This window comes from Notolabrus celidotus, chromosome 2 (assembly GCF_009762535.1).
Source record: "Notolabrus celidotus isolate fNotCel1 chromosome 2, fNotCel1.pri, whole genome shotgun sequence".
Taxonomy (NCBI): Eukaryota; Metazoa; Chordata; class Actinopteri; order Labriformes; family Labridae; genus Notolabrus; species Notolabrus celidotus.
This window is the reverse complement of record NC_048273.1, coordinates 24,444,577-24,468,949: the sequence shown is the minus strand read 5'-3', so window position 1 is coordinate 24,468,949 and position 24,373 is coordinate 24,444,577. Positions and strand designations below refer to the sequence as shown.

The 24,373-nt window shown below is 40.5% G+C and overlaps 2 protein-coding genes across 2 annotated transcripts in view; one reads left to right on the top strand and one right to left on the bottom strand.

Annotated features, from left to right (window-relative positions):
- Nucleotides 1-7,645: 7,645 nt before the first annotated feature.
- Nucleotides 7,646-17,874, bottom strand: cyldl (cylindromatosis (turban tumor syndrome), like). Its single transcript, XM_034673722.1, is given in 17 exon segments — nt 7,646-8,731; nt 8,817-9,030; nt 9,275-9,393; nt 9,488-9,596; nt 11,435-11,567; nt 11,678-11,741; nt 12,669-12,760; nt 12,863-12,973; nt 13,220-13,361; nt 14,282-14,447; nt 14,622-14,806; nt 14,892-14,970; nt 15,305-15,469; nt 15,471-15,566; nt 15,568-15,585; nt 16,219-16,694; nt 17,612-17,874. Coding segments are annotated over 16 exon segments (2,319 nt in total). The 5' UTR covers nt 16,660-16,694; nt 17,612-17,874; the 3' UTR covers nt 7,646-8,546.
- Nucleotides 17,875-20,518: 2,644 nt separating this feature from the next.
- Nucleotides 20,519-24,373, top strand: part of zc3h3 (zinc finger CCCH-type containing 3) — a 63,839-nt gene continuing 59,984 nt past the window's right edge. Inside the window, 5 exon segments of the mRNA XM_034708447.1 lie at nt 20,519-20,642; nt 21,943-22,077; nt 22,080-23,100; nt 23,102-23,437; nt 23,621-23,793. Coding sequence (XP_034564338.1) covers nt 20,597-20,642; nt 21,943-22,077; nt 22,080-23,100; nt 23,102-23,437; nt 23,621-23,793 — 1,711 coding nt within the window. The 5' untranslated portion in view covers nt 20,519-20,596.

Genomic DNA, 24,373 nt, shown 5'->3' with positions numbered 1-24,373 from the left:
AGATTCCTCGTCATTATCTCTGAGCATGCTTACAGTCTTTCCATTAGGCAGCCTGGTGTTCATTAAGATCATTAGCTGTTTAAACACAGTATCATATTCCAGAGCATGGTACAATATGTTGTTGTGAATAAAAGCTCACAACATAAAAAACAACAACAAATGCAACACTTCTATTTATGTTCCAGGAAGTACCCATCACCCCTCCACCGCTACACAAGGATCCCAGACTGAGATGAAGTGTTGCAGTGCAGGCTCGAGTAATTTCTACCGGACCTAGAAATACCAAGACAGTGTTTCCAACATCCATTCAGTCATTGAACGAAGAACAAATCAAGTTTGCAATCAGGCTTAACCAAACTACTTAACCTATTTCCATGAAATTTGGTGGAAAGAAACATCACGTAATAAAAAAAAGAATAGACTGTATTTTTTCGGATGATGCTTTAACTAAATGTTCCTGAACTGTGATACATCCTTATTTCCTTGTTAAAACGTGTTTTTCACAACATAATCTTAACCATTAATAATCTGTCATATAATACATTACATCCTCATTGTTTTTTAAACGTTTTAGTTAAAGAAGTAAGGTTGAAACGTTTTCAACTCTCATTGATCTTCTCTATTTGTGCTGACAATGGGAAACTCTGTCAGCAAAAAGCAAAGAGAGATTTTCCCGTAACGCAGCAAAGATTTTCAAAGACCTCAGAGCAGCAAAACAGACCCCTTTGCAGCTGTTTAAGGCTTTGGAGCCAGGTACATATTCATTATGTCAAGTGTATTTATCTTTGATTTGAAATGAGGTGATTTGATTTTAAAGTGTCACAGACGTGATGCAAAATTTCTGGTGGAAATTTCCTCAAAAGCACCCTTTCTGTAACTTCCAGACTTGTACTCTTTCACTTTCATTTCAGGAAAGAATAAGAATATTATCTTTATTTTCCAAGGTTAATTCTATATATTTTTACTGATATGTCTGCACTGCTACTTGAGTAAAAAATGTCTGTACATCTGATAACTCTGCCAGTGACTGGTGTAATGTGTTGAGCCTCAATCCAACCCTGGTTAACTAATATCGAATGTGGGCGCTGAGCTGAGCCAATGATCCAGAAAGACCTGTGTAAGTAAGGATGCACAATCTCTTGGTCTTAAAACTGTAAACAAATTGTATTACCTATTCTGACAGTACAAACTACAATTTCATCAGACAAAAACAACCAATAAAGGTTGCTTTCATTTATTCATTCACAAGCCTTCTCTGACACAACAGGTGGCAGTTTGCAATCTGCCATTACATACTGCAGAAGAAGAACAAGCGTAGCTGCAGTAAGATGGTGTTATAGATGTGGATTTTCTTCACTGTTTCAGAGGAAGACATCAAAGAAATCAAAAGCAGTGGCAGCCACAGTTTGTATCAAGAAAACGCAGAGTGCAGTGCATGATTCAACAGGTGTTTGAGAATTGCAGAAACATGAGTAAAGACGACACAAAACTAAAGCCATTAATGAAAAATTCAGTTAATTAACAGCACTTGATGAACGGTTCACAGTAGCAGAATAAATGACAGCTGAAGAGTCAGAGATGATCTTAGGTGTCTTTTAATATAAATCTTAGCTCATTTAATCTCAGCCTTTCTTTACCTCTGTTGTGCAGAAAGTACACCTTTTAAAATCTAAAAATCAGTAATCTCATCAGTATCTGGCATGGGAGCAGGTTATTATTTGTAATCGATATCACCTCAAAAAAATCCACATGGTGCTTCCCCAATAAAAGACATTACATTAATCATGTCTGGTGAAGTTTTGTGCTCCTCAGCCCTTTGCGTGAAGCTGACATTTTGCTGATGTCTGTTGTGAGTTGATTCCACACAGCACAGCGTGGTAGAGATTGAAAGCTGTGGCAGATGTTGCCCTGCTGTGGAGACACTGATAGAGCCCCTGGGAGGCGAGAGCATATCCCTCAAAGAGCTATTACAAAGACTGTGAAAAGTGACTCCAGCATCCACAAGATGGGTAAAAAAGGAGATTAACAGATTGCCACCAGTTGCATCAAGAATTTACGTCCTTTAGGGGGTCGATCAGTGGTTTCTCATTAAAAGTCATGTCTCATGTTGCCTGTATGGGAAACTCATCTTTCTGCTTATTGTGATGGGAGCTTCTGTCAGAGCACGACAACAAACACAATACATATCATTTATCAAGGCCAGGCTTCATGCAGCTGACTTCTTATATCACTTTTTAATTACTCAATCACAAACTCAGGTCACATGACGCAGCAGTTTTGGCTGAAGAATAAAGGAAAATATGGAAATATAAACCTCTCTGGGACAAATGATTTTGAAGCCACAAATGAGACGGGGTTAACCTTTCCAGTGTTAAATTATGCAGATGTAGAACTGGCCAGCAGCCCCCTGTGTGAATACTTTCTATGACAAGCTGGGACTAACATGCTCATCATGATTGACGCAGAACAACGTCCCATAGGTGCTGCTGACATACAAATATCAAACTATATGCAAGGATCGCCACAACTACACTGCTGTAAATTAATGTCAGACCCCAGAGAAAAGAGAGATGCAAACCCTGCTAAGACAACTGCATTAGGCCAGCTTGTGTGCTTTAATGACACATTTATGAGTGCTAATGCTGATAAGTAATTCAAAGAGCAGACGGCAATGAAAGTCATAATTCTCTCAGGGTGGAGAGCAGGCAATAAAAGCTTTGCTTCTCATGGGAGAAGAGGAACTTTTCACGAATCTGAACTGATTAAAAGTGGACTCAGTGTAGGAAAGACCATAAAAAAGTACGAACACGTGTGACCTTTAACACAAAGGGTTGATTAAAAGCAAAGAGGGAGAGGGAGAAAATATGACTCAATCAGAAATGTTCAAAAGTACAGAGCCCCTCTGTTGACATTTTAGAAAAACAGAATACTAATTCGTGGCCACAAATTATTAACTTGTGGCCATGAAAGATCAAGCATCGAAATGTTTCCTGTCCACAGACACAGACGTCTGTCTGAGCAGCACAGAGTTTTAGTCTGAAATCAAACTTTGGTTCCCACTAATTGACCAGAATCTAGGTTGACAACAGACTCAGCAGAAAGACGTCACGGTGACTTCCAGTCCACGATGACTCCCCCGCTTCTTGTTGGAGGCTTCCTGACTCCACACAGAGAGGATGAATGTGCCGTTGTTGATGAATGTGAGCTGAAGTGGATAACAAGGACACAGGATGAGTTACAGAGCGGTGTTTTATCTTTCCGGAGATCAGCAGAGGAGACGGTGTAGTGAATTAGCAGTATTACATTAATGTAGTATTTCAGTGTGTACAGGAAGGCGTCTCGTTGTGTAATCTTGTAAGACATGAAAAGATGAATGTGTGTTTGATGCTTGAGCAGGTTGGACTGATTGAGCTGGAACATGTCGTAAAGCTGCATTGAGCTGAGGGGAGCTGTAGTTTGGCATCCCTGTCCACATCACATGAGGACCCATAAGAGGCTGTTGAATTTGGTAAAGTTTTGTCAGAAGGTGGCACCAAATAAACAAACTTTACATCTGTGCCAGAACTTACAATGAGAAAGTTCCCACTTCTTTCTGGATTGTGAGGGTCCCGATGGTATAAAGAACATGGATACATTTTTTAGATCTGAAAAGGGAAGCCAATTCAGAAGTGGCTTAAACCTGCATTCTTATTAAATGCCAGCAGGGGGCGACTCATATTTTATAGAACGACCTTACTTCTAGTAACATTTTGTTTTGTATCACAATAAACATTTTCATAATGAGCGTGATGTTCATTTTTAAAACTATGGTCCCATTTAGGGTCAAATGGAAGACATACAGTGGTAAACTTTCCACTTCTCATAGAGCTGTATTCACTTCTTGTGACAGTCTGCAGTCCAGAATCTGTATTTATCCATACATCCATTTATAACTGCATCCATTTGCATCTATATAGGTCACTGCTGAGAGCAACAGGGGAGATTAATACTTTCAAGCACAGTGTTCCTCTTGGGCATGCTGATTGAGTCCTTGAAAAGAGGCTCGGTCTTGTCATTCACAATATTTTCTGATTGACTCATAACAGCGCTTGATTCTTTTAACCCCTTCAAAGCTGCATTTCCTCTCCGTTCTTTCTTTCTAGGTACATCTTTTCAGGAGATGTACAGATTAATCATGCCGTTACATTCCCATTAAATTATTTTAAAATTTTATAATTCAAATTCCTGTTGAGTCATTTATGGCCTGGGCTCAGCTTCTATGTTCTGTAAATCTGTACACCACCTGTTTTCAGGTACATAAAGTCTGTTGTTTCAGCTGTGTGTTTATTGATTGTAATTATATCTTTACTGTTCAGTGATATATTATTTTCATGTTATATTTCGTGAATTGTATTCTTTTAAGTTAAAAAACACTGTACATCCCTAATCCCCCAAAAGTTGGGATGCTGTGCAAAATGTTAATTAAACAGGTTTTGATGGTTTACATTCTTTAAAGCCCATATTTAGTAGCGAGTAGCTAATTTTACATTTGATGCCAGCATTACTCTTTAAAAAATGGAATTTAAGCAACAAAACACTGAAAATGTTGTGTAATGCTTAAAATAAAACACCTGGATTATCATCTCCTGACTAATGAGGTTGATTATCAACAGGTTAGTAATGAGACTTGGTATAAAGAGGACACTCCAGAGCGCCTGAACTCAGTGGCGGTTCTAGACCAATTTTACTGGGGGGGCCAGGCTGGGGCCAAGGGTGTTGTCAGAGGGACACATTCAACCCTGACATGAGAGACTGAGAAGGGTGAGGACCGACTGAGAACAAACTGGCGAAACTTGCACATTTACACAAATTTGTGGACGTGTAACGTGTAACCACTGTGAAACAACCAGAAAATAACTTCTATTTTTTTCAGTCTACCTTACAAGTGCTCCCTCTCCTGACTTTATCACTATGTCGATTGACCACCCCTGCTCGCTTTCCATCATCTCTCTTTCTCCCGCGCAGCAGTCAGTGAGCTTCTGGCAGTGTAGATTATTGTATAATATTTGTTTGGTGTGGAGGGGGGGCCACAGGGGGGGTCCAGGTTCAGTTTTACAGGGGAACCGACCCCTTCAGGCCCTCAGTACTGCATTAAAAACAGACTCATGACTCTGTAGTGGAAATCACTGCATGGACTTAAAATAACTTGTCAAAGGAAAAGTAGACACAGAACCGTTAATAAGCTGTAATACTATATCAGGCAAGAACGGGACAACATTTCACAACTCCAAATACTAGACTCCTCAGTTGCCAATAAAAGAGGAGGTAATACATCACACTCGTTAACATCTCGCCCAACTTTTTGGAAATGTGTTGCAGGCATCAAATTCAAAATGAGCAGATCATTTTAATACGCAATCAAATTCTTCAGTTTCAACATTTCATACAGTATGTTGTCTTTGCCCTATTTTCAATTACAAATTGGCTTTAATGATCCACAAATGATCAAATTCTGTTTACATCAACATTTTACATCACGTCCCAACTCTTATTGAATAAGGTTTGTAACTGCTGTCTTATTTAGGAGGCATAAGAAACACAACTTTACATTTTTCCTCAGCACATCCAGGGTAAATGATATTTTATTCCCACGTTACAAGTTGTGAAATGTCATGTTGACTTTGACGTGGAAAAGGTCTGCAGCTCTGGGCTCTGTGTGTGTTTTATTATGCAGACATTATCTTCTTTCAACAAACCCAGCAGAAGTTCAGCTATACTGCTCAGACAAGCACTTTATGTAAACACACACATGCTCCATTAGTGCTTTTTTTTTTTTGCATAATGAGGAATATGCTCGGAAATGCTGAGCATGTTGGACTGAAGGGGTGCTGCTTTGTTGAGTTGCAGGGCTGCGTCTTAACACAAGGCTGCTCCCCTCACTGTTAAATGCATTGCCCTTGGGTATACAAAAGCACCCAACTCATCACAGAGCAGAGCACAGCATAGTGCAGCACTCCTCACGAGTGTAGAGGTCATCCACAGAGCTGATCACAGCGAGGCAGACGGAAAACATGGTGGACAGCAGGATCAAAAGCATCCTGAAGGAAGACAAATATCCACTGAGACATGGTTTCGAAAATAAAGCGAGATGGGAGAGAGAGTTGAGGCGACCTACACTTTAATGCAGAAACCCTGTGTGCATTCACATCACGTGAAGTTGTAGCCCACATATTGCTGGACTGATCAAAATAAGGCTGGTGTGACACTGAAGCGTACTTCAAAGCCCAGAGAGCAGCATTCTGTTGTACCTTAAGTGTAACAGACATTTCAGATCACAGCAAGGTTACGAATCTGACTCCAAACCTTTGATGTGTGCTCGTTCATTTCCTGATTTCATGCTGTTAAAGCTATCCTCAGTGAAAGACAAGAGAGGATATGTTTAACAGAGTGAGGGAAATCAGTGTGCAGAAAACACAAAATGGCATATTAGCTGCAATTTGAATGAACGGTCACTGTTAAATTACCACCTGATGATGGTTCTGAGGACATGAAGACACAGCTAAGTGTTACAAACGTATTTACGAGTGTGTTTGGGGGCTATAACGTAAGAAAACACAAACTGAAAAAATAAGGGGCAGAGAATTGATCCCTGGGGAACACCATAAAGAGTCCGCCTCCATAAAGTTGCACATTACTCATTCTCAGGCAAATAAAGGGCTTCCCTCAAACATATACATGAAGTGTTTTTATCCACCACATCAGTCCTCTATCTTGATGACAGCAAGTATTTATAGTTATGATCTTACTGAGGGATCTTTGAGTACAGGACATTGTAAATATTAAGAAAATCAACACATACCTGATCAGAAGATTGTTTGTTGTCAATAAAATATACATTACACAAAATAAAGCCGATTCACTTAAGTAAGAAAAGGATTGATGGAGAAGATGGAGAGGAAGACTCAGGCAATTGCATTTTTCCAAGATCGGAAAACATATGGCATTATCTTTCTGAGATGACAATCGTTCCCAATTAACTTTGATTTTTTTTGCTTTTGCAGGATTACCTTTTGGACTTTTTTTGCTGTTCTTAGACATGACAATGAGAGAGATAGATCGAGATAGATAGATAATAGATAGATAGATAGATAGATAGATAGGGAGAGAGACAGAGACAGGAAATGTAGGGATTGAGAGGGTGAAGATATGCACCAAATCATGTCATGACGATGCAAGACAGTGTGATGAGGACTGTTGCCTCTGTACATGGGGCACCCGCTCTACTCACCAAGCCAAATTGGCGCCTAACTATGAATTTTTTGTTAATTATTTTTCAATAGAGGCCTTAACTTAAGCTTTATCTGTATTATAGTGAGCACTCTAAATTAGTTTACCTGCCAAGGCTAGGACTGCATCCTAGAACATGTCTTTCCAATGTAGAGCTATCGCCCAGCTGTGCTACGACTGCTGGCTCATAATGCTAAATTGTCACTACTGTTGAAGGATTTTGTTTTGGTACTGTGGTTCAGTGGCACGAAAATGCTACTCTGAGAGATAGTGTATCTGGAGTGATTGTAAAGGAGTAAACCTGAACGAAGTAAGTACAGAGTTAAAGCTTTGAAATAATAAAGTCCACAGTATGTCACTGGTCCTTTAAAACATGTTATCCAAGTAGAAAAGTTGTTTTTATTACTTCTTTTGATTATTTTTCATCAAAAATAAGGTCAGAGCATCTTAACCTGTAGTTATGACCTTGCAGGAAAAAAAGGTGAAAGGCCTTGAGATCAGCCAGGACCCCTATGAAGTGCTTACAGTGAAGTTTCTGCACTTGCAGTTCATTTACTGTCATCCCAAACATTTCATCAGGGAGCGTTTGTGAGAAGCAGCAATATTTTCATACCAAAAACCAGAACATTTGTTAAATATACAAATACATTTTAAAAAAATCTTCAAAATGTTCCTTTAATATACAACAAAACAGGTCCAGTCACCATCCTACATTAATCATTAGTCTGAAAGCCATATGATATAATGGTGATAATGTCATTCAGTGGACTTACAAATGTCCTCAAGGGTGACATTTATCAAAGACGGCCACTCTGAAATTTACTGTCTTCTTAAATGTATTTTTTCTGACTTAATACAATTCATTCTCAATTCAAAAGCTGTAAATATACATTTTACAGATAATCAAACACCAACCTTGAGAATAATCATATCACAGTGCAACATGTCAGTTCGCAACACCAAAAATATGCCAAAACGTGTCAGCGATTGTCAATCTCCGTTTTCGTATAGTGCAAAATCATTCAGCAAGAAATGTCTGTCTTTGCTTTGCTTCCTTCAACATTTCAAAAGAATGTAGTTATAAATTAGAGAAGCTGGATAATATTTCCCAGCACCAGGGCGTACAATTAATAAAGTTCAACATGTTTTTAATGTCCATGTGTAAACTTCCAGATATTTACACCAGATGAGCAAACTCACAAAGCTAGAAGGAATAATAAGAGCAGCAGAAGCAGTACTAAAGAGTACGATACGGGTTGTTCCTGTTCCCCAGAGCCCCCTCAACGATAGAGACACATGCTGGTGTTTTGATACAGGTACATGTAGGCGTCACAAAACAGACGTTTGGCCACACCCTTCATGTCTCGGGGTACCTGACTGGCCAGCTCTGCAGGAGACATTTCCAGGTACATCCCGACCTCAGGGCAGGCCTGAACCTCAGGGATGTTGAAACCGTCTATCTCTCCTGAACACAAAGCGACAAATGAGCAAAAATGTACACGTCTGTGTGGAGTGTATTCGGAGATTATGTGTAGAAACAGATGTCTCACCCTCTCTGTCTGCCATGCTGTCAAAGAAGATCCAGTCTTGGTTGTTTGGTCCGTGTTTGATGAAGGACACGTAGTGGCTCGTCTCGATGCAGAGCACAGCGAACAGCTCCAGTTTGTCTCTGGTCAGAGTGTGAGGTGCGCCTCGACTCAGGTAATCCTTAGGGATGTCCAGATCAGCTGGTTTATGGGACTGACGTTGAGGATGAGCATGAACCTGAATAAGTTGGATATAAGTCAGATTCTTAAAAAACAGGCATTCTCTTGCTGGCTTCCTCCAAAGTCGACTGCTTTAGTTTTGATACTGGACTGAGTGGTGCAAATGATAGCTTCTATTTTATTAGATATTTCTTAGTTTCATCTCTTGAACACACAGCTTAATTAAAACCAGAGCTGACACTTAACAATTCTTAGAACAGGCAAAATGACTTAGATGTTGAGACAAAAGGTAAAAACGGCACCTGATTGGAACATGTCCTGCAGAACATTTTCAGTCCTGTCTGGCTGAAAATAGGATCTTCAAAACAGTCGTTGCACTCCTCCTGAGCCAAGTGTCCACACAGCATGCACTGCTGAGGACCTGGAACACACACACCACATGTTGCACTTAGTGTGGCCATCTATGCATGTGTGCAAGCAGTGCGTGTCTGTGAGTGAATCTGTGCATGCATTACCTTCAGAGAGGAGGTCAGTGATGTCCAGCTCCAGGGAGGGAATGATCTTGTCGAACATTTTGAATTTTTTTCCAAAGCGAGGCATTTGGAGAATGAGGCAGGACGGGGCCTGACATTATTAGACAACGAAACATGAGGATCAAACTATGTACGAATAGAATACAGATTAATCAAGTCGTTCCAGAGGCTGCTGAAAAACTCTGAGAGAGAGCCATCTTCTGGAGAATCAGGGGAAGCATCAGCTTCTCCTGGCACACACTATACTCTTATTAGCTGCTTAAATGAGCAGACAAAGCAAGATGAAAAAATGTTAGATTGAGGAATATGTTGGTATCAAAATGAAAAAGTAGAGTATGTGTTAAAGTGAACTATAGAATGGTACATTGGATGTTTTTACAAACAATCTCAGAAAGTAAAATTAATCTGTTACTGGCAGTGGTGTACTCAGGGGGGTTGCCATCATGTCCGAAAGAAACACGCTTAAGTGCAATCTTGGATTCCACTGTAGTAGATAAAACATTAAATATTGTCTTCTCTGGTGCCCTTTCAGTGGAAAATGCATGAAAAAGTTCCCGCTGGATGATCAAATGTAAAACTGAAAAAAAGTTCCCTCTTGATGCCCCTCAAATGTATAAAAAGTTAAAAAAAAAAAAAAGGGGCCATTTGGATACCCATCTAGTTCATTATGTTATGTCAATTTTGTTCTATAATCAATAATATAAATAGTTCTGTGTTTTTCTTTTTTCCTAATTCAATTTCCAGCACATTTAATCCCCTAAATATTCACCAGAATGCAGGAATTAAGTTTTAGCTGCTCAAAATGTTCTGGGGGAGGACCCAGTTTGAGGGCTCATTGTATTCCCTGCGTCTCTCTTGTGTCACTGTTCTCCTACGCAGAGCATCTCTGTATGTAGTTTTTCTCTGAATGAATGAATGTATTAATATTTTATATTATATTCATATTAACTGAAAGTCATCCAAAATATTCCAGGATCTCACCCAGCCAGCACCAAAGTCGTACAATAACATCAAGCAAGCATTAACCACACCCAAAAATGAACACACCCCAATTACCCTCCTATTATCTATACTCACACATGTGCAGATACCAACACAGCCTAAACTTAAGACATAAATTCAAACATAAATAAATTATACACTCTTCTTTGTACATCTTTCCAAACAATATACATCCAATGCAATTTCATAGACTGATGCATTGATAAACAGATTTCTTTGTTGAAGTCATTTTATCCTTCATTCCCACCCCTTAAAGACATCTCTGACAAAGCAAACACATCTCGATGTTTAGCTTTGAACCAGTGTTTTGATTTTGTAGTTGTATCTGCAAGACTCTTTTATATTTGTTTTTTTATCTTTTATTATTGATACTTTTGAATTTGATTGTTTATGTTATCAACCTTTCTTTAGCCAGGTTAGTCCCCTTGCGATCAGAGATCTCTTTTTCAAGGGAGACCTGGCCAAGTAGGACAGTAACACAGAGTTTAGACAATGACACGATCAGACTTGTAAGCTGAACTTAAAAAAAAAATCATCACTGGGGTTAACTAAAATTTGCACACAGACACCCTGGATTACAAACTTTTCACTCAAGATTTAAAAACATTCAGGCTAACTAAGTTCTGCAATTTAAAATAAGACTGTAGATGGTTCCAGGCAAAAGGTGCAGAACATCTAATTTTTCACAAACTCAATTCAGACTTTGGGAACAACAAATTGCACATTGTCCAACAACCTTTAAGAAAAAAGGGAGGAAAGATAGTCCAGGAGTTTGCCCAGGCTAGCTTAAAGATAAAGATAAACTGATGACCGAGCAGGCGAGTACTGGAAATGTCATCTTTCAGAAAACTTTTAAAACACATAAAGTTATTCTAAGGATCATTGTGGCGGCATATAAATAGTTTAACAAAGAACACGTGTACTCACCTCTGCCAGCTTTAGTCCTGAACTGTGAAAGGAATGCTCCAGCAGCTGCTGGACAGTTGGCAGAACCAGGCTGTGGTTGTGATCCAAGAAAATCTGATAGCAGTAACTGTCCTGCACTTTACTACCGGCTGAGCTAAGGGAGGAGAAAGTAAAGCATGATGTCAGCCATCTTTAACATTTTGTTTTATTCATATGTTGTGTTGGAAAGGGTTGGAAAGGATTAGCTGTGTCGGTGTAACATACAGTTTGAGCAGAGGATCCAGAGCAAGAATTTGGTGCATGATGACCGTGAGGAACTCCTCTGGATCTGTAAGATAGCAGCTGCATCAGTCATTTTAAACCTTTGTATTTTAAGACTGTTTTTTTGTTTCATGTGGGTCTACATGACAAATGTCTGCATTGGCCTGATGCAGCCAGCAGTCTCACCATTAACTGGCTGCAAATGTTACTCCAAATATTGAACAGAAATAAAGATTCCGCTCTGCTCAATAAATTCAAGTCTTTGTGGTAACTGTCTGGTGGTGTAGAAGAGAGCGATGAATCAGCTGTTCCAGTCAAAAGAAGCACCCTGATCATTGACAAAAAGGTTGACCTCTGTTGGGATCTTGACTCTACATTTACCCAGAAGAAATACTTTAAAGCTAATAAAGCTAATACTGCAGCATTTTGGGTTCAGCAAGCTGTTGCAAAAACTCAAGGAGTTCTTGTAAATACCAGTCATTCAGACCAATAAATAAACATATTAACAGTAAAACTTCTATTATCAGCACCATCTGTTAACTCACTGTGCCTTCATTTGGCACAGGCCTCTATAAGAGACAGGCTTTTAATTATTTTAAGCTTTTGCCCAACAAAGATGGACTTTCTGTTATTATTTCAGCCTTTATCTCCATCTATAAGCTAGCTAGCACAACCAATAAAGTCTCCCCTTTTGTTCACATGCATGTATACTTTTTTTTTTAGCTTTCATCTTAATCAACTCACAAGAGACTGTAATGCTTATCTAAGCCACGCTTGCACACTGTGGATTTACATGGTTATGTGCTCCAGCTGATCATTAACCCTCCTCCTCACGCCACTCAACAAAAGTTAAAGTTCAGCTATGATTCCTCTCATTCTCAGCCACACCAGCTCCTAAAATTGACCCTGCCTTTGATTGGTATGGGCTTCTATTGGAAGTATTACAGTAAATATGGCCCATTTTTAAAATATTGAATTTTCCCTTTAAACTGACCTTTTTCATCTGTCGTGAAGGAGTGACTGTAGCCGTGTTTCTGCAACTGTTGCCTCAGTTTCATGATGTGCTCACCCTTCACAAAGCCCCTCCTGTAAGAAAATACACATAGTATGTCACACATGGCATCTATACAGTGACAAACCCCCCACTACAATAATCAAATGTCTTTCAAAATACATCAGAGCACTCACTTGCGAAGGGGATTCACAATGTCATGAAGCAGTGTTCTCTGAATTGGGGCATCTTGAGGTTTTGTTGATATAAACAGCATGGAGTCCAGTACAGAGGAGCAGGAGAACAAGCTGAAACAGAAACAAGAGCTGTCAGGTGCATGAAAGGTGCAAAAAGGATAAAGCTGAGCTGAGTGGACCACAGCAGTATACGACTGACCAGAACATAGGGAATCATTCCTAAAAATATTGCGTTGATTCAGGCAACAATATAATGAAGTACATGTAATATGTACTGCTGAAAGGATAAACCCAGCTCAACATCTTAGAATAATTGAATCTGCATTTTATATGTTGTATGTAATTCATGATCATGACCTGAAGAGGGCAGCATCCATGTAGCAAGAGTTGCAGTGGCCTTGGATCCCCTTCATTCGTCCAATCAGAATCCTGTCAACCTGCTCTGTGCTGACAGGAGGGACGGGCTCCAGCATCCCTGAATCATGCTCAATCTCAGACTCTAAAGTAACACACACACAAACGTATCGTTATTCTTAACACATAAACCTATACAAACAACACAACATACATGTTCAGATGATACTACATGAGATTTTGGAAACACTCGTGTTGTCTTGAACTTTTGGTCTGAGGCTGTTTGTTTGCCAGTCAAGGAAGTGGTGGTAAGATAAAGATGTTTTATGTTAAAGGAGTCCGGTGGCTTTGTAGAAATTAACGTCATGGCTAATTACAGTTTAAAAAAGCATCTTAATCTCAGTAAGGATCCGTACTGTAATGTTGCTGAACACTTAAATAATGATCTGGGTCTGTTGGTGGGATAAAGGCACTTTTAATGGATGCACTTTGATTTTGCACAGTTGCCTGCAGGAAGAATGCTGTAGCTTTTAGAGCCAGTTATAAAGCAACAGGGTGAAGCAATTTGATGCTTGTTGGTCATTTCAACTGTAAAATATGTGTTAAAGGATTTCCCTTTAAATGGGACAAATATAAGACAGAAATCGCCATTTTCCAGATAAGGGCACTTTCTGAAATCGGTCCCTCCCCACTTCTACTCCACTGCAGGGTGAACTACTTAACCTTTAAAAAAACACTTCAACATTGGTTAAAAACAAACTAGTCATGTACTCATGAAAAATATCTGTTTCCATATATTTTTCCTCTTTTCCTCTGATGTTTATAATCTGTTTACCCACCCTCATTCAATACCCAGAGGTTTTGAACGGCACTCAATGAGGCGGACCCTCTTTGTGAACTGCAAAAATGGATGTGAGATGTTGAGGGGGCAGTTTTGGAAAGTCCCTAGCATCATTTTTTTCCACAAGATAGCTCTGACTAACTGACTGTTTTTTCCCCGCCAACACAACAACAAAGGAGTTTCTCAATAATGAACTGAAATGAGTTGACAAGTCTTATCCAAACCTTTTTCCTCCCAAATCGGACTCCTCTTGCTTTGATTGGCTGATGAGCTCTGAAATCGGGAGTCAGGTTGGCAGGAGCTAAGTTTCACAAACAGAGCTCTCCTGAGGGGACATGTGAAGAAACGCTCACCCTTGAAGGTACCATCACTGACTCCTCTATCGTCCTCCTGGTGACAGATAAACATAAAGGCGAAAAGGTTTTGCATTCAAGGTTCAATAAGAGGGACAAATAGGAAAAACAAACCCTATCCTTGAGTTTTTATACGCTGTAATTCAGCACAAGAAAGCAGTTTTCCAAATGAGATCACGCGTGCCCAGCAACATGCAACTGTAGATATTACCAGCTCTAGTCCGGCTGCGGTTTCCGACAACTCAGATAGAGTACCGATCCAGCGGATGATCCCATATAATTTCCCAGAGGTCACCGCCACTTCCACCAGAGAGTTCAAGCTCAGATCCGTGTACAGATCCTCTTCCACTGCGTGTGCTTCCTCTGGGGGCATGTCAACATCCATGATGTCTGGCTCTACAAGAGGGAAAACATGTGGGTCAGATTTATAACAAACGGGGGGTCATAGGGTAACATTTCATCATGCAAAGAAAGCTCAAACCTGCAGGCACCTCCCCCTTTGCAACACACTCTATGGGAACTTCAATTTCACCCCCTCGCTGTCCGTTCTCATCTGTGTCCTGAAAACAGCAACAAGCAGAGATTACTAGTGGACTGGAAAATTGTAACTTTGATCTGGAGGAAGTAACACATTTTAATTCAAAGATCTAAAGACGAGGAACATACAAGCCTTGACAGCAGAGGTAAGAGAAATTGGTTTGTGCAGAGATTGTTTCAAATATTTACATTTAAAATCACGAGTACAAAAGCCTGGCTAATGTCACAGTGGCTCTGCTTCGTATACCCAGTCTGTTGTCACAGACACAAGTAACTCTACTGCACACCTGTGTGACACACTGCATTTTCTTACCGGGCAATTACCAGGCAAAACTTAAACAAAGAAATATGACTTACTGTGGAAATCCGAACTATACATGCTCCGCCCTTTTCCTGCATGTTCAACACCATCCCATGGCAGCTTTTGTCATGGACGAAGACAGTGACCCTATCCCCTGTGTTGAGCTCCTCTGTTTCTGGCAGAGAGGAGGACTGAGGGACGGACGTTGATAAGGAGCTGGGAAACCAACGGCCTGACTCTGGAGAACGGTGCGAAAATACCGCATTTCTTTGGGCAGGAGAAGAGTGCTTCATACTGGTAGGTTCCATCAGTTTTTCCCCTTTCCTTTGTCTGCTCCCTGTAGGAAGAGAAACACAGCAGCACCTTGAATAAATGCTACCAGAACTCTTTAAATACTCCTGCTATAAAAGAACATGCTTCATTTACTGTTTAAAATTAATATCTTAAAGTGTTATTCTCTTCACTGACAACAATATGTTTCTTTAATATCAATTAGGGCTGTGAGCGTTAACGCGGTAATCACAACGCAGCTAAAGTAAGAGCTAAGTGGGTGCAGCCAATCTAGTGATGTCAGCGGGCAACCACATCACAAAAGCCAGCTGAGCACTATTTTGGAGTGTGTGAGTCACAGACCTGAGGATGAAACCAAATCTAGAGGTTAACAGTGCTGGATCATAAGTGCCAACTGCCAACAGGCAAGTCAACATTGAGGAGGACTACAATGTTAATATGAACAAAATAATGGAACTGTAAATATGCAATTTAAAATGTGTTCTATCGTGATTTTTATTTGAATATGAGCGATTACTTGACCGTTTGACAGTCCTGTTATTTATACATAATAGATGTTGTCTCCATCATCGATGGGACTTTTTAAAGTTGAAAATTAACAATCACTGCAAAATACAACCACAGCTATCTGCATGGGAAGATAGCAGAAGGATGAAATGATTCTTTAAAGGGGTCCCACCTGCAGCTCAATGCCAAAGAAGGTTCCTGACAATGGGCTGGGATACACTGGCTTTGTAAGTCTTCCAATGTAGCGGATGATGCCTCTGAGCTCCTCTCCATCATCTTCCACGATCACTGGAGTGCCCTCTGTGAGTGTCTGTGCTACCTGAAGAGCATTTCTCTCTCTGAACCACTTCAGCCTCTCTGCGTCCTCAGACAGAGCCTGCAGCAGGCTGGCCTCCTGCTCACTCAACTCGTCCAAGTTGCTCGCCTCCACATCATAATCCAAGAATGACTGTGAGCCCAAGAAGATGACTTTCAGCTTGGAGGGAGAAGATGTTTTTTTGTGTGCTGCTTCATGGTGTTTGTCCCTCTTGGAGCATATAGAGCCAACATTGATGTGTCTTGGGTATTCAGGTTTTCTTGTTAAGATGAAGAACTGATTGTCTGATGACATCATGTTGTTCAGGCCAAGAGATGAAGAATATCAGGATGCTGTTCAGAAACACACAAATACAGTACAAAATAAGCTTATCATTGTCATTGAAACCAAAAGGGATAACAATACTGATTAAAACTAACATTTTGGCTAAATGAAAATAATGAAAAATAAAAATAACAAAAGCTGTATTATGCATGTTTTTAAAAAAATAAAGTTAACAATGGAAGCCCTAACTGGACATGCATCCATACATTGTATTGTATTGTTGACAACAAATAGTTCCCTTTGGTGTTTCTTGGTGTTTCCACTTATCTTGTATCTCAAGGTTTCCTTTGAGGGGAATCCACTGATCTAATTTGCTAACTTGGGAGAACACAACTATTTTTGTTTTGAACGTAAAACCTTATCACCCCATCTTGAGAAACCAGATGAGATAAGAGGAGCATTTCCTGGAGATCTGAACTACAAAACATTAGGCTGGTCCCTGTGATAGGCCAGACCATGAATGCTGCCATTGCCCACACTAATGAGGTATGATAAGACCATTGTGAGTCATAATCTGACATAAAGGGGAGATCTCAAGAAAACACCAAGAGTTACCTAACACGGAAAAACAGAGTGATTAAAGCAGAGTCAAATATGTCTGCTTAGGGCCTCCGTACAAAACAACGTCAAAACTTTCAAATAAAACAAAAAAACTCTAACCTATTTTTTAAAACTATGTTAACCTTGGTGTAAACAGAGTTAGACTCATCACCCACATGTGTTACCTACATGAAACGAGCCCATTTACACATGTTGTAAACGACATTAAAGCTAGTTAGCTTACTTACTGTCGTTCAGGAGCGTTCACTAACAGAAATGACAGAACACGTTGAGAGATAGATAATAACTTTAGTCAACGATATTACAGACGGATTTCTTAACTCTCTGAACAATCTGTAACAAAGTTAGAGTTAGTCAACGTTACCTTCACTTTTTAAACGACTTCAAAAGTTTGCTTTCGGTTGAACCTTCGCTTGTTTGGGCTTCTCTCAAACCCAGCTGCCTTAACTTTCACTTCCCCTTTCATTTCAATTCACAGCGACGTCATCGCCATCACTGTCTTCTCCTGTGGAAAATACGGTTCAAGAAACGTAAACAGAGAAAAACACAAAGTCTTGTTGATATTTTCCCCAAAATACTGTAATAGTATGAAGCGGAATCGGGAATATTCCTTAACGGTTGTTTTCAACTCACTTGACAGCTCGGTGCAAGTCGGTCTACAGGCAGGGAGAAGGGCATTAGCACCCTCAGTACGGTCTACAGGCAGCCATGTAGAAAAACGTTCACACACTACTGCAGGGGTGTCAAACAAGCAGCAACCTCCAGTCTCAAACTATGAAGCCCATGCAGAAGTGTTATAAACTGCAATTCATGGAGAATCCGCTAGAGGCTGGCTGCAGAAACATCGGAAACCACATAGACGTGAATGGGAAAAAGACGATCTTTACAGCATTAATAAACATGTTTACAGCCTGGTTCAAAAAACGGCTTGGCTACAGTAGCTAAATTCTCTATCGGCACACACTGTACGGGGGGTGAACTTTTTTGTAACTTGACGGTTCAGAAGATATTAAGATTGCAATTTTTTGCCTAAATAAGGACATGACTGATGTGACTCCCGGTCGGGAACCAAGCGGCATCCTCTGGTGTCAAACAATGAAGGCCATGCGGAAGTGCTATAAACTGCAATACATCGAAACTCTGCTTGAGGCTGGCTGCAGAAACACCGGAAACCACATAGATATGAATGGGAAAAAGACGATCTTTGCAGCATTAATAAACATGTTTACAGCCCGGTTCAAAAAACGGCTTGGCCCTACGAAGCTAATTTCTCTATCGGCACACACTGTACGGGGGGGGGGGGGGGATTTTTTTCTAACATGACGGTTCAGAGGATATTAAGATTACGAGTTTTGCCCAAATAAGGACATGACTAACGTGACTCCCAATCGGGAACACATAGCTATTGGCTAAGAGGCTCACACTACGTCACACTCTGCCTGGTTGAGTTCCGCATTTCCAATATGGCTGCCTCCGTCAATTGGCTTCCAAACAGCGCTCAGGAACAGATGGATGATGTCATGGATACTACGTCCATATTTTATACAGTCTATGGTGTCAAACTCATTTCAGTTCAGGGGCCACATACAGCCCAATTTGATCTCAAGTGGGCAGGACCAGTAATCTCATAGCACAATAACCAATAGAGAAGGACAACTCGAAATGTTTCCCTTTGTTTTAGTGCAAAAAAGGTAGGCCTACATTCTGAAAATGTTCACATTTAATGAATCATCTTTTTAGAAAAACAGCTGTTGTATTTTTCACCATGATGAGTCTCCTAGCCAGGCCAAATATTGTATTCTTTAAGTGCTGACACACCGAACACACAGGTTTCCAAGTCACCTGACACACCAAGTTACGTTTACAGCAAAAGAACAGATTATAATAATAAAGAAGGTAAAGTTGACTATTGTGGACCCCCCTGCTCCAGCATTAACAGTTTGCTTGCTGGACAGTGCTGTATGCAGGGGTCTAGTGTTAGTAGTGACGGAGCCACACCTATGATGTACGCACAATATTTGGCTCCTTTTTTCATAAAAGGTGGATCCACCTCTCCTGCTGTTATAAGTTTACATATACAAACACTTTAGTGTTGATTGGATTTTGAGGTGCTCTAAAAGTCTATGAATTTCCACCAGATTATGCAAACTGCAAATACTCTCCTGGAGCAACGTTCAGGTGCGCTCCATCAGCACTATGATTGTTTGCGACCCCCAGAGGACAAATCTGAAACAGCAGTTACTTTACTGCTTACTTACTGAAAAAATTGCAGTTAATGTCTTCTCTGTAATTGTTTCACTTTGGGAAGTCGTACATGGGCCGGATTGGAATCTTTTGGGGGGCGATTTTGCCCCGCTGGCCGTATGTTTGACACCCCTGCATCTGTGTGTACAGGTTACGCCTCAAATTAACCTATGGAGGAGTGAACTAAAGCTATTTAGTCTTTTCAGTGCATACTGAACAAAAGTGCCCTTTTACTTTTATCATGTGACATGTATTACTATTAGTGCTGTGTTTTCATGTCTAATTTATGCTATTTTTAAATCAATATCATTGTATTATTATTGTATCAATTCATTTTTTTTTACTCTTGAAATATCTTTAAACTGTGCATTAAAGGCATCAAAACAGGGAATAGTAAAACATTAAAATAGTAAAAACAGGGAATAGTAAAAAATGCTACAAAAAAGTATATATATCTTTATTTTTTCACTATTACTCTTTTTGTAACTTGTTATAGCTGAATGCATGTATTATGTTGTCTACTAGCTCCATTGTCTAGGCTTATTGCTGCAATAGTCAGCTTTTAAGAGATTTTTTTTTACAACAGCCTTGCTATCTGGTTGTTTTATTAGTTGTATGAATTTTCTTACCAACCCATGACAGTATCTAATTGATATCTATCGGATTTAGATAGATTCAAGTAGTTGTTTGGTTTCATCAGCATTTTTTAAAGCTATCCATCTCTTTGTTTTCTGCAAGACACCAACATACTTGAGTTGGATTTGGCATGCAACATGAAATGAATGCACATGAAAAACAAATAGTGAAGAATACAACTAAAAACAAATATAACAGAAACAAATAATTATAGTGAAATAAATTAGAAGGTAAAAATGGAATGGGGTGCAGTAGATTCGATTTAAACTTTAAACCCGTCATCTTTGATCCATATTAAACCTCTTCCTGTTTATTAAGGTGTAAAAATAAAGAAATGCAACCTGTAAGACAATGATGAGGTGTCAAACAGCCCACAACCATCGCGTTACGTGATTGCACAACACAAACACGTCATCATCAAGGGCCCATTTCTGTCGACAAATGATGACGAAACAGCTCAGCTGTAAACATGGAGGAGAGAGAAGCACTGAAGAGACAGATTGAACTTCTACAGAGTAAGTCTTTTCGTGGAATATGACAAAAATGTTAAGTCACAGGCGGGTTAGAAAAATATTGTAGTTGTAGCGCCATAAGAGTAAAAAGCTGTCGTATTCCGAAGCTCGTTCTTTATTTAAAAAAGAAGAAAGTCGACCGTTAACCGTTAGCTTTGCACTCAACTCAAACTAACGTTACTCAGTCTGCAAAGAGATGTTTTATGAATCTCTGTTTTTAACACATTTAATGTAGAGAAAGTATGTGAGGTACTCTGCGTTCATTTTCAGTTGAAGTAGTTGATAGTAAGCTAAAGCAGCTGCCTGTTCTGTCAACAGGTTATTTGTTCAGCCCTGATTTACTGACCTCTGTGCTGTCATGTTCTTTATTTGGTGCCTACTTAAAATCCTGGCCGAATGAAGAGTCGGACTAAACGCTGTTTGTAGGTGTTGATACTAGCTGCTCAAGGTGATGTGAGATAACATTTCTCCATCAGTAAGAACACATGTGAAATGAGAAGACTCAAAATTGGTTTACTGTCGTTTAATATGTCAGGTATGAAAGTGTTTATGAAGCTGTGTTGAAATACATCTATCCTTTAAGGCACTTGCTAAACCTGATTTAGAGAAGAAGAATATATCTTTATTGTCATTGTACATTGTAAAACGAAATTGAAGTGCAACTCATTTATCAGTGCAAAAAGATGCATTAATAAACATGAATAATAAATAAAAAGAAAGAGACACACACAGCATTCAGACATTCAGACATTCAAGTGACCAAACGATTGCACAGTCCTCAATTTATATTTGCATTATCTAGCTCTAATTGTACTAATTGCTAAATTCAGCCTGTGTGTCCCATAGACTGGTTTGTCCTTGTTTTCAATGTCCTGTATCAGCAGGCAGCAGTTCAAGTAGGTGATGTCCTGAGTGTGTTCCCTGGTCCCTGAAGATGTTTTTTCTTGAGGCACCGTGACCTGTAAAGATTTGATAATAACCTTTCATTGTTTGAAAACAAATGTATGTCCATAAAGCCACATAAGCCACAACCATGGCTCTATACTTCACCATATATGAAATTTAACATTGAGTTAGAAGTCTTTATTTGCACGGTGTAGTTCAGGAATCCTCCCGCAGGCTCTTGAAGTTAAAATAATAACTTCAGTTCTCTTCAGTTTAGAAGAGTAGAAAATTAATCAAATTTGGCAAAGCTTTCTTGATTCTTCTTGACACTGGATGAAATGCTCTAATTATGTAGCTTCTTCTCTGCTTGTTATTGTTTACTTCTTGCACTAACTAACTACATCTTTTCCAATTCCAGATCTCATCAACACACATAAGAGCGTCCATGGCGATGTCCCATTTTCAAGAGTTGAGCAGAGGCAACCGGAATCTTCAACGCTGGCCAGAGGTAGAGGTCTCAGCTCATCTGTCGACCATCCGCACAGCTCCAGAGGGGGGCGTACAATCCTCAGAGCCGGGGGAGCTGGAGGAAGACGTACTCGCTGAGAAACAAAACAGCTGGACAACCCTCGGCTTCTACTTCCTCTTCTGATCATCAGCCCAGCTCCACCAGTGGACATCACAGCACCTCACTGCCCAGCCACAGCAGAGAGGAGCAGAGTGCCAGAGCCAGAGTTACTACTTCATCATCTGGGACCCAGCAGTACAGAGAAGAGGGACATATCAGCATAAATTCAGGGATAAGTGGGGTCACAACACCAAAGAGGGACACAGTTACTCCAAGAGACACAGCTGTTTCTCTTGGAGTAACTGTGTCCCAGCATGGCGATGGAAAAGGAGGATCAGACTCAACAGATGTGAGAACGCAACATCAAAAGCTTCACAGACAGACTCAAGAATCCCAGCAGAGGCCTGAACACAGACGAGTAGTCCTGCCGCCGCCAGAGAAAAAAGTCAGTGTTTCTACAGAAGTGCCATCTTCAGTCAAAGCCAACATCTCAACTAGTTTACATAAAAGCTCCCTGAAACCTTCAAGTAAAAACATCACTGAGACTAAGCTGACCACTATTACAGCAGTCCCAGCAGTGCTTACAACAGGTCACACCACTCTACCTCTTTCTTCTCTGTGTAAGATATCAAAACAGCCTTTGGTTAAACCCACACCTCACTCCAGCCACCGCCAAGCCAGTGCACCTTTGTTAAAGAAGTCCAAGTTCACTTGGGTTAAGAGTCAGAACTCGGAAGGAGCAGAGCCCAAAAAAGCTAGCTCTGTGTCTACATCCACAGGAAAAGCTGTTACTGTTCCCCCAACCTTACTATCAAATGCTGGGGTTGGAGGTGGAAGCTCGCCGGTAACATCAACCAGTAAAAGAACCCCTGCGAGGAAATTACCCCGAAAGCTAAGCCCAGTCACCGTCGCCCCAAAGACCTCCAAGTACAGATGGGTCTCCTCTTCTGCTGGAGCACAAGCTAAAATCCCCAGAAAATCACCTTCTCCCAAAGCCCTCGCTCTTTCCCAGAGCACTAGAGAAGGGAGAGACCGCCAAGAAAGTTAGAGCACCCTCCACTCCTTCTTTTAAGTTAAAAAAGGGAGTCACAGGCTCCTCGTCTAACTCCTCAGCAAGTAGCCGCTACCGTTGGAAAGCAGGGGGTCAGAGTTCTCCTGCAGCAGTACCAGGAGGTGCAACGGTCGCCCGTCGCAAATCGGCCTTCCACTGGACGTCAGACAAAAGTTACAGAAGTGTGAGAGGAGGGCTTGTTACCTCTCCATCCCAACGGACGTCCCTCGTTCCCTCTCTTGGTGGGTTCAAGCTCCGCAGTAGGATGAAAATCATCAGGAGGACTTCTACGAGGTAAGACATGGAGACATGATTTGATTGAGTCTTGATTTAAATTCATGTTTATGTGCTTTGCTGCCAGAAGGTGGCAGCAAAGTACCTCAGACCGTTTGTATAGAGAGATATATCAGTATCATCTACCAGTAGCAGCTAGTGCATCAGTGATTCAACTTTAGGCCCTTTGTCCTGTGACCTCAGTGGAGGAGGGTCAGAGAGAGGATCCAGCCCGTCAGCAGTGAAGTTCTCCTCCCGGGCCCGGGTCTACAGCTTAACCAGGTCTCCCACAGGAGTGAGGCGGACACCCTCCAGGGAGCTTGTGTCCTTTGGCAGACACAAGCTGAGGCGTCTATCCCCCACTTCATCAAGAACAAGTAAGACGCACACATTAGTTATTCTTGATGAGCGTTCCTTCATTCAGTTTCTTTTACAGCATTTATTCCTCACAGAGTCATCCTGGAATTTCAAATGTAGCTTTTTTATTTATTGTTTTAGAAAACAAAATATTTCATAGAAAAATCATGGCTTGGGGCGTTGGTGGCCTAGCGGTCTAAGTGTCCCACGTATAGAGGCTATAGTCCTCGTCGCAGAGGTCGCCAGTTCGACTCCCGACCGGTCAACCATTTACTGCACGTCTTCCCTGACTCTCTACTCCCCACACTTCCTGTCTCTCTTCAGCTTTCCTATCCAATAAAGGTGAAAAAAGGCTTGTTTTCGAAAATTTGCTCCATTTTTCTCTCTCATTCTATCTGTGATAATATCTGCTACTCTATTTCCAAATAGGAAGCAATAGTTTGTCAACAGCAGCACACTAAATAATCAGGAACTATTTAACGGTACTCATATTATTTTCTTAAACTTTTCAGATACATTATTCCAGTTTTGACAAATTACAAACTTGCTTACAACTGCTTTATGTTTTGGAATCTGGATGTCACACTCTAGTAATTGGTC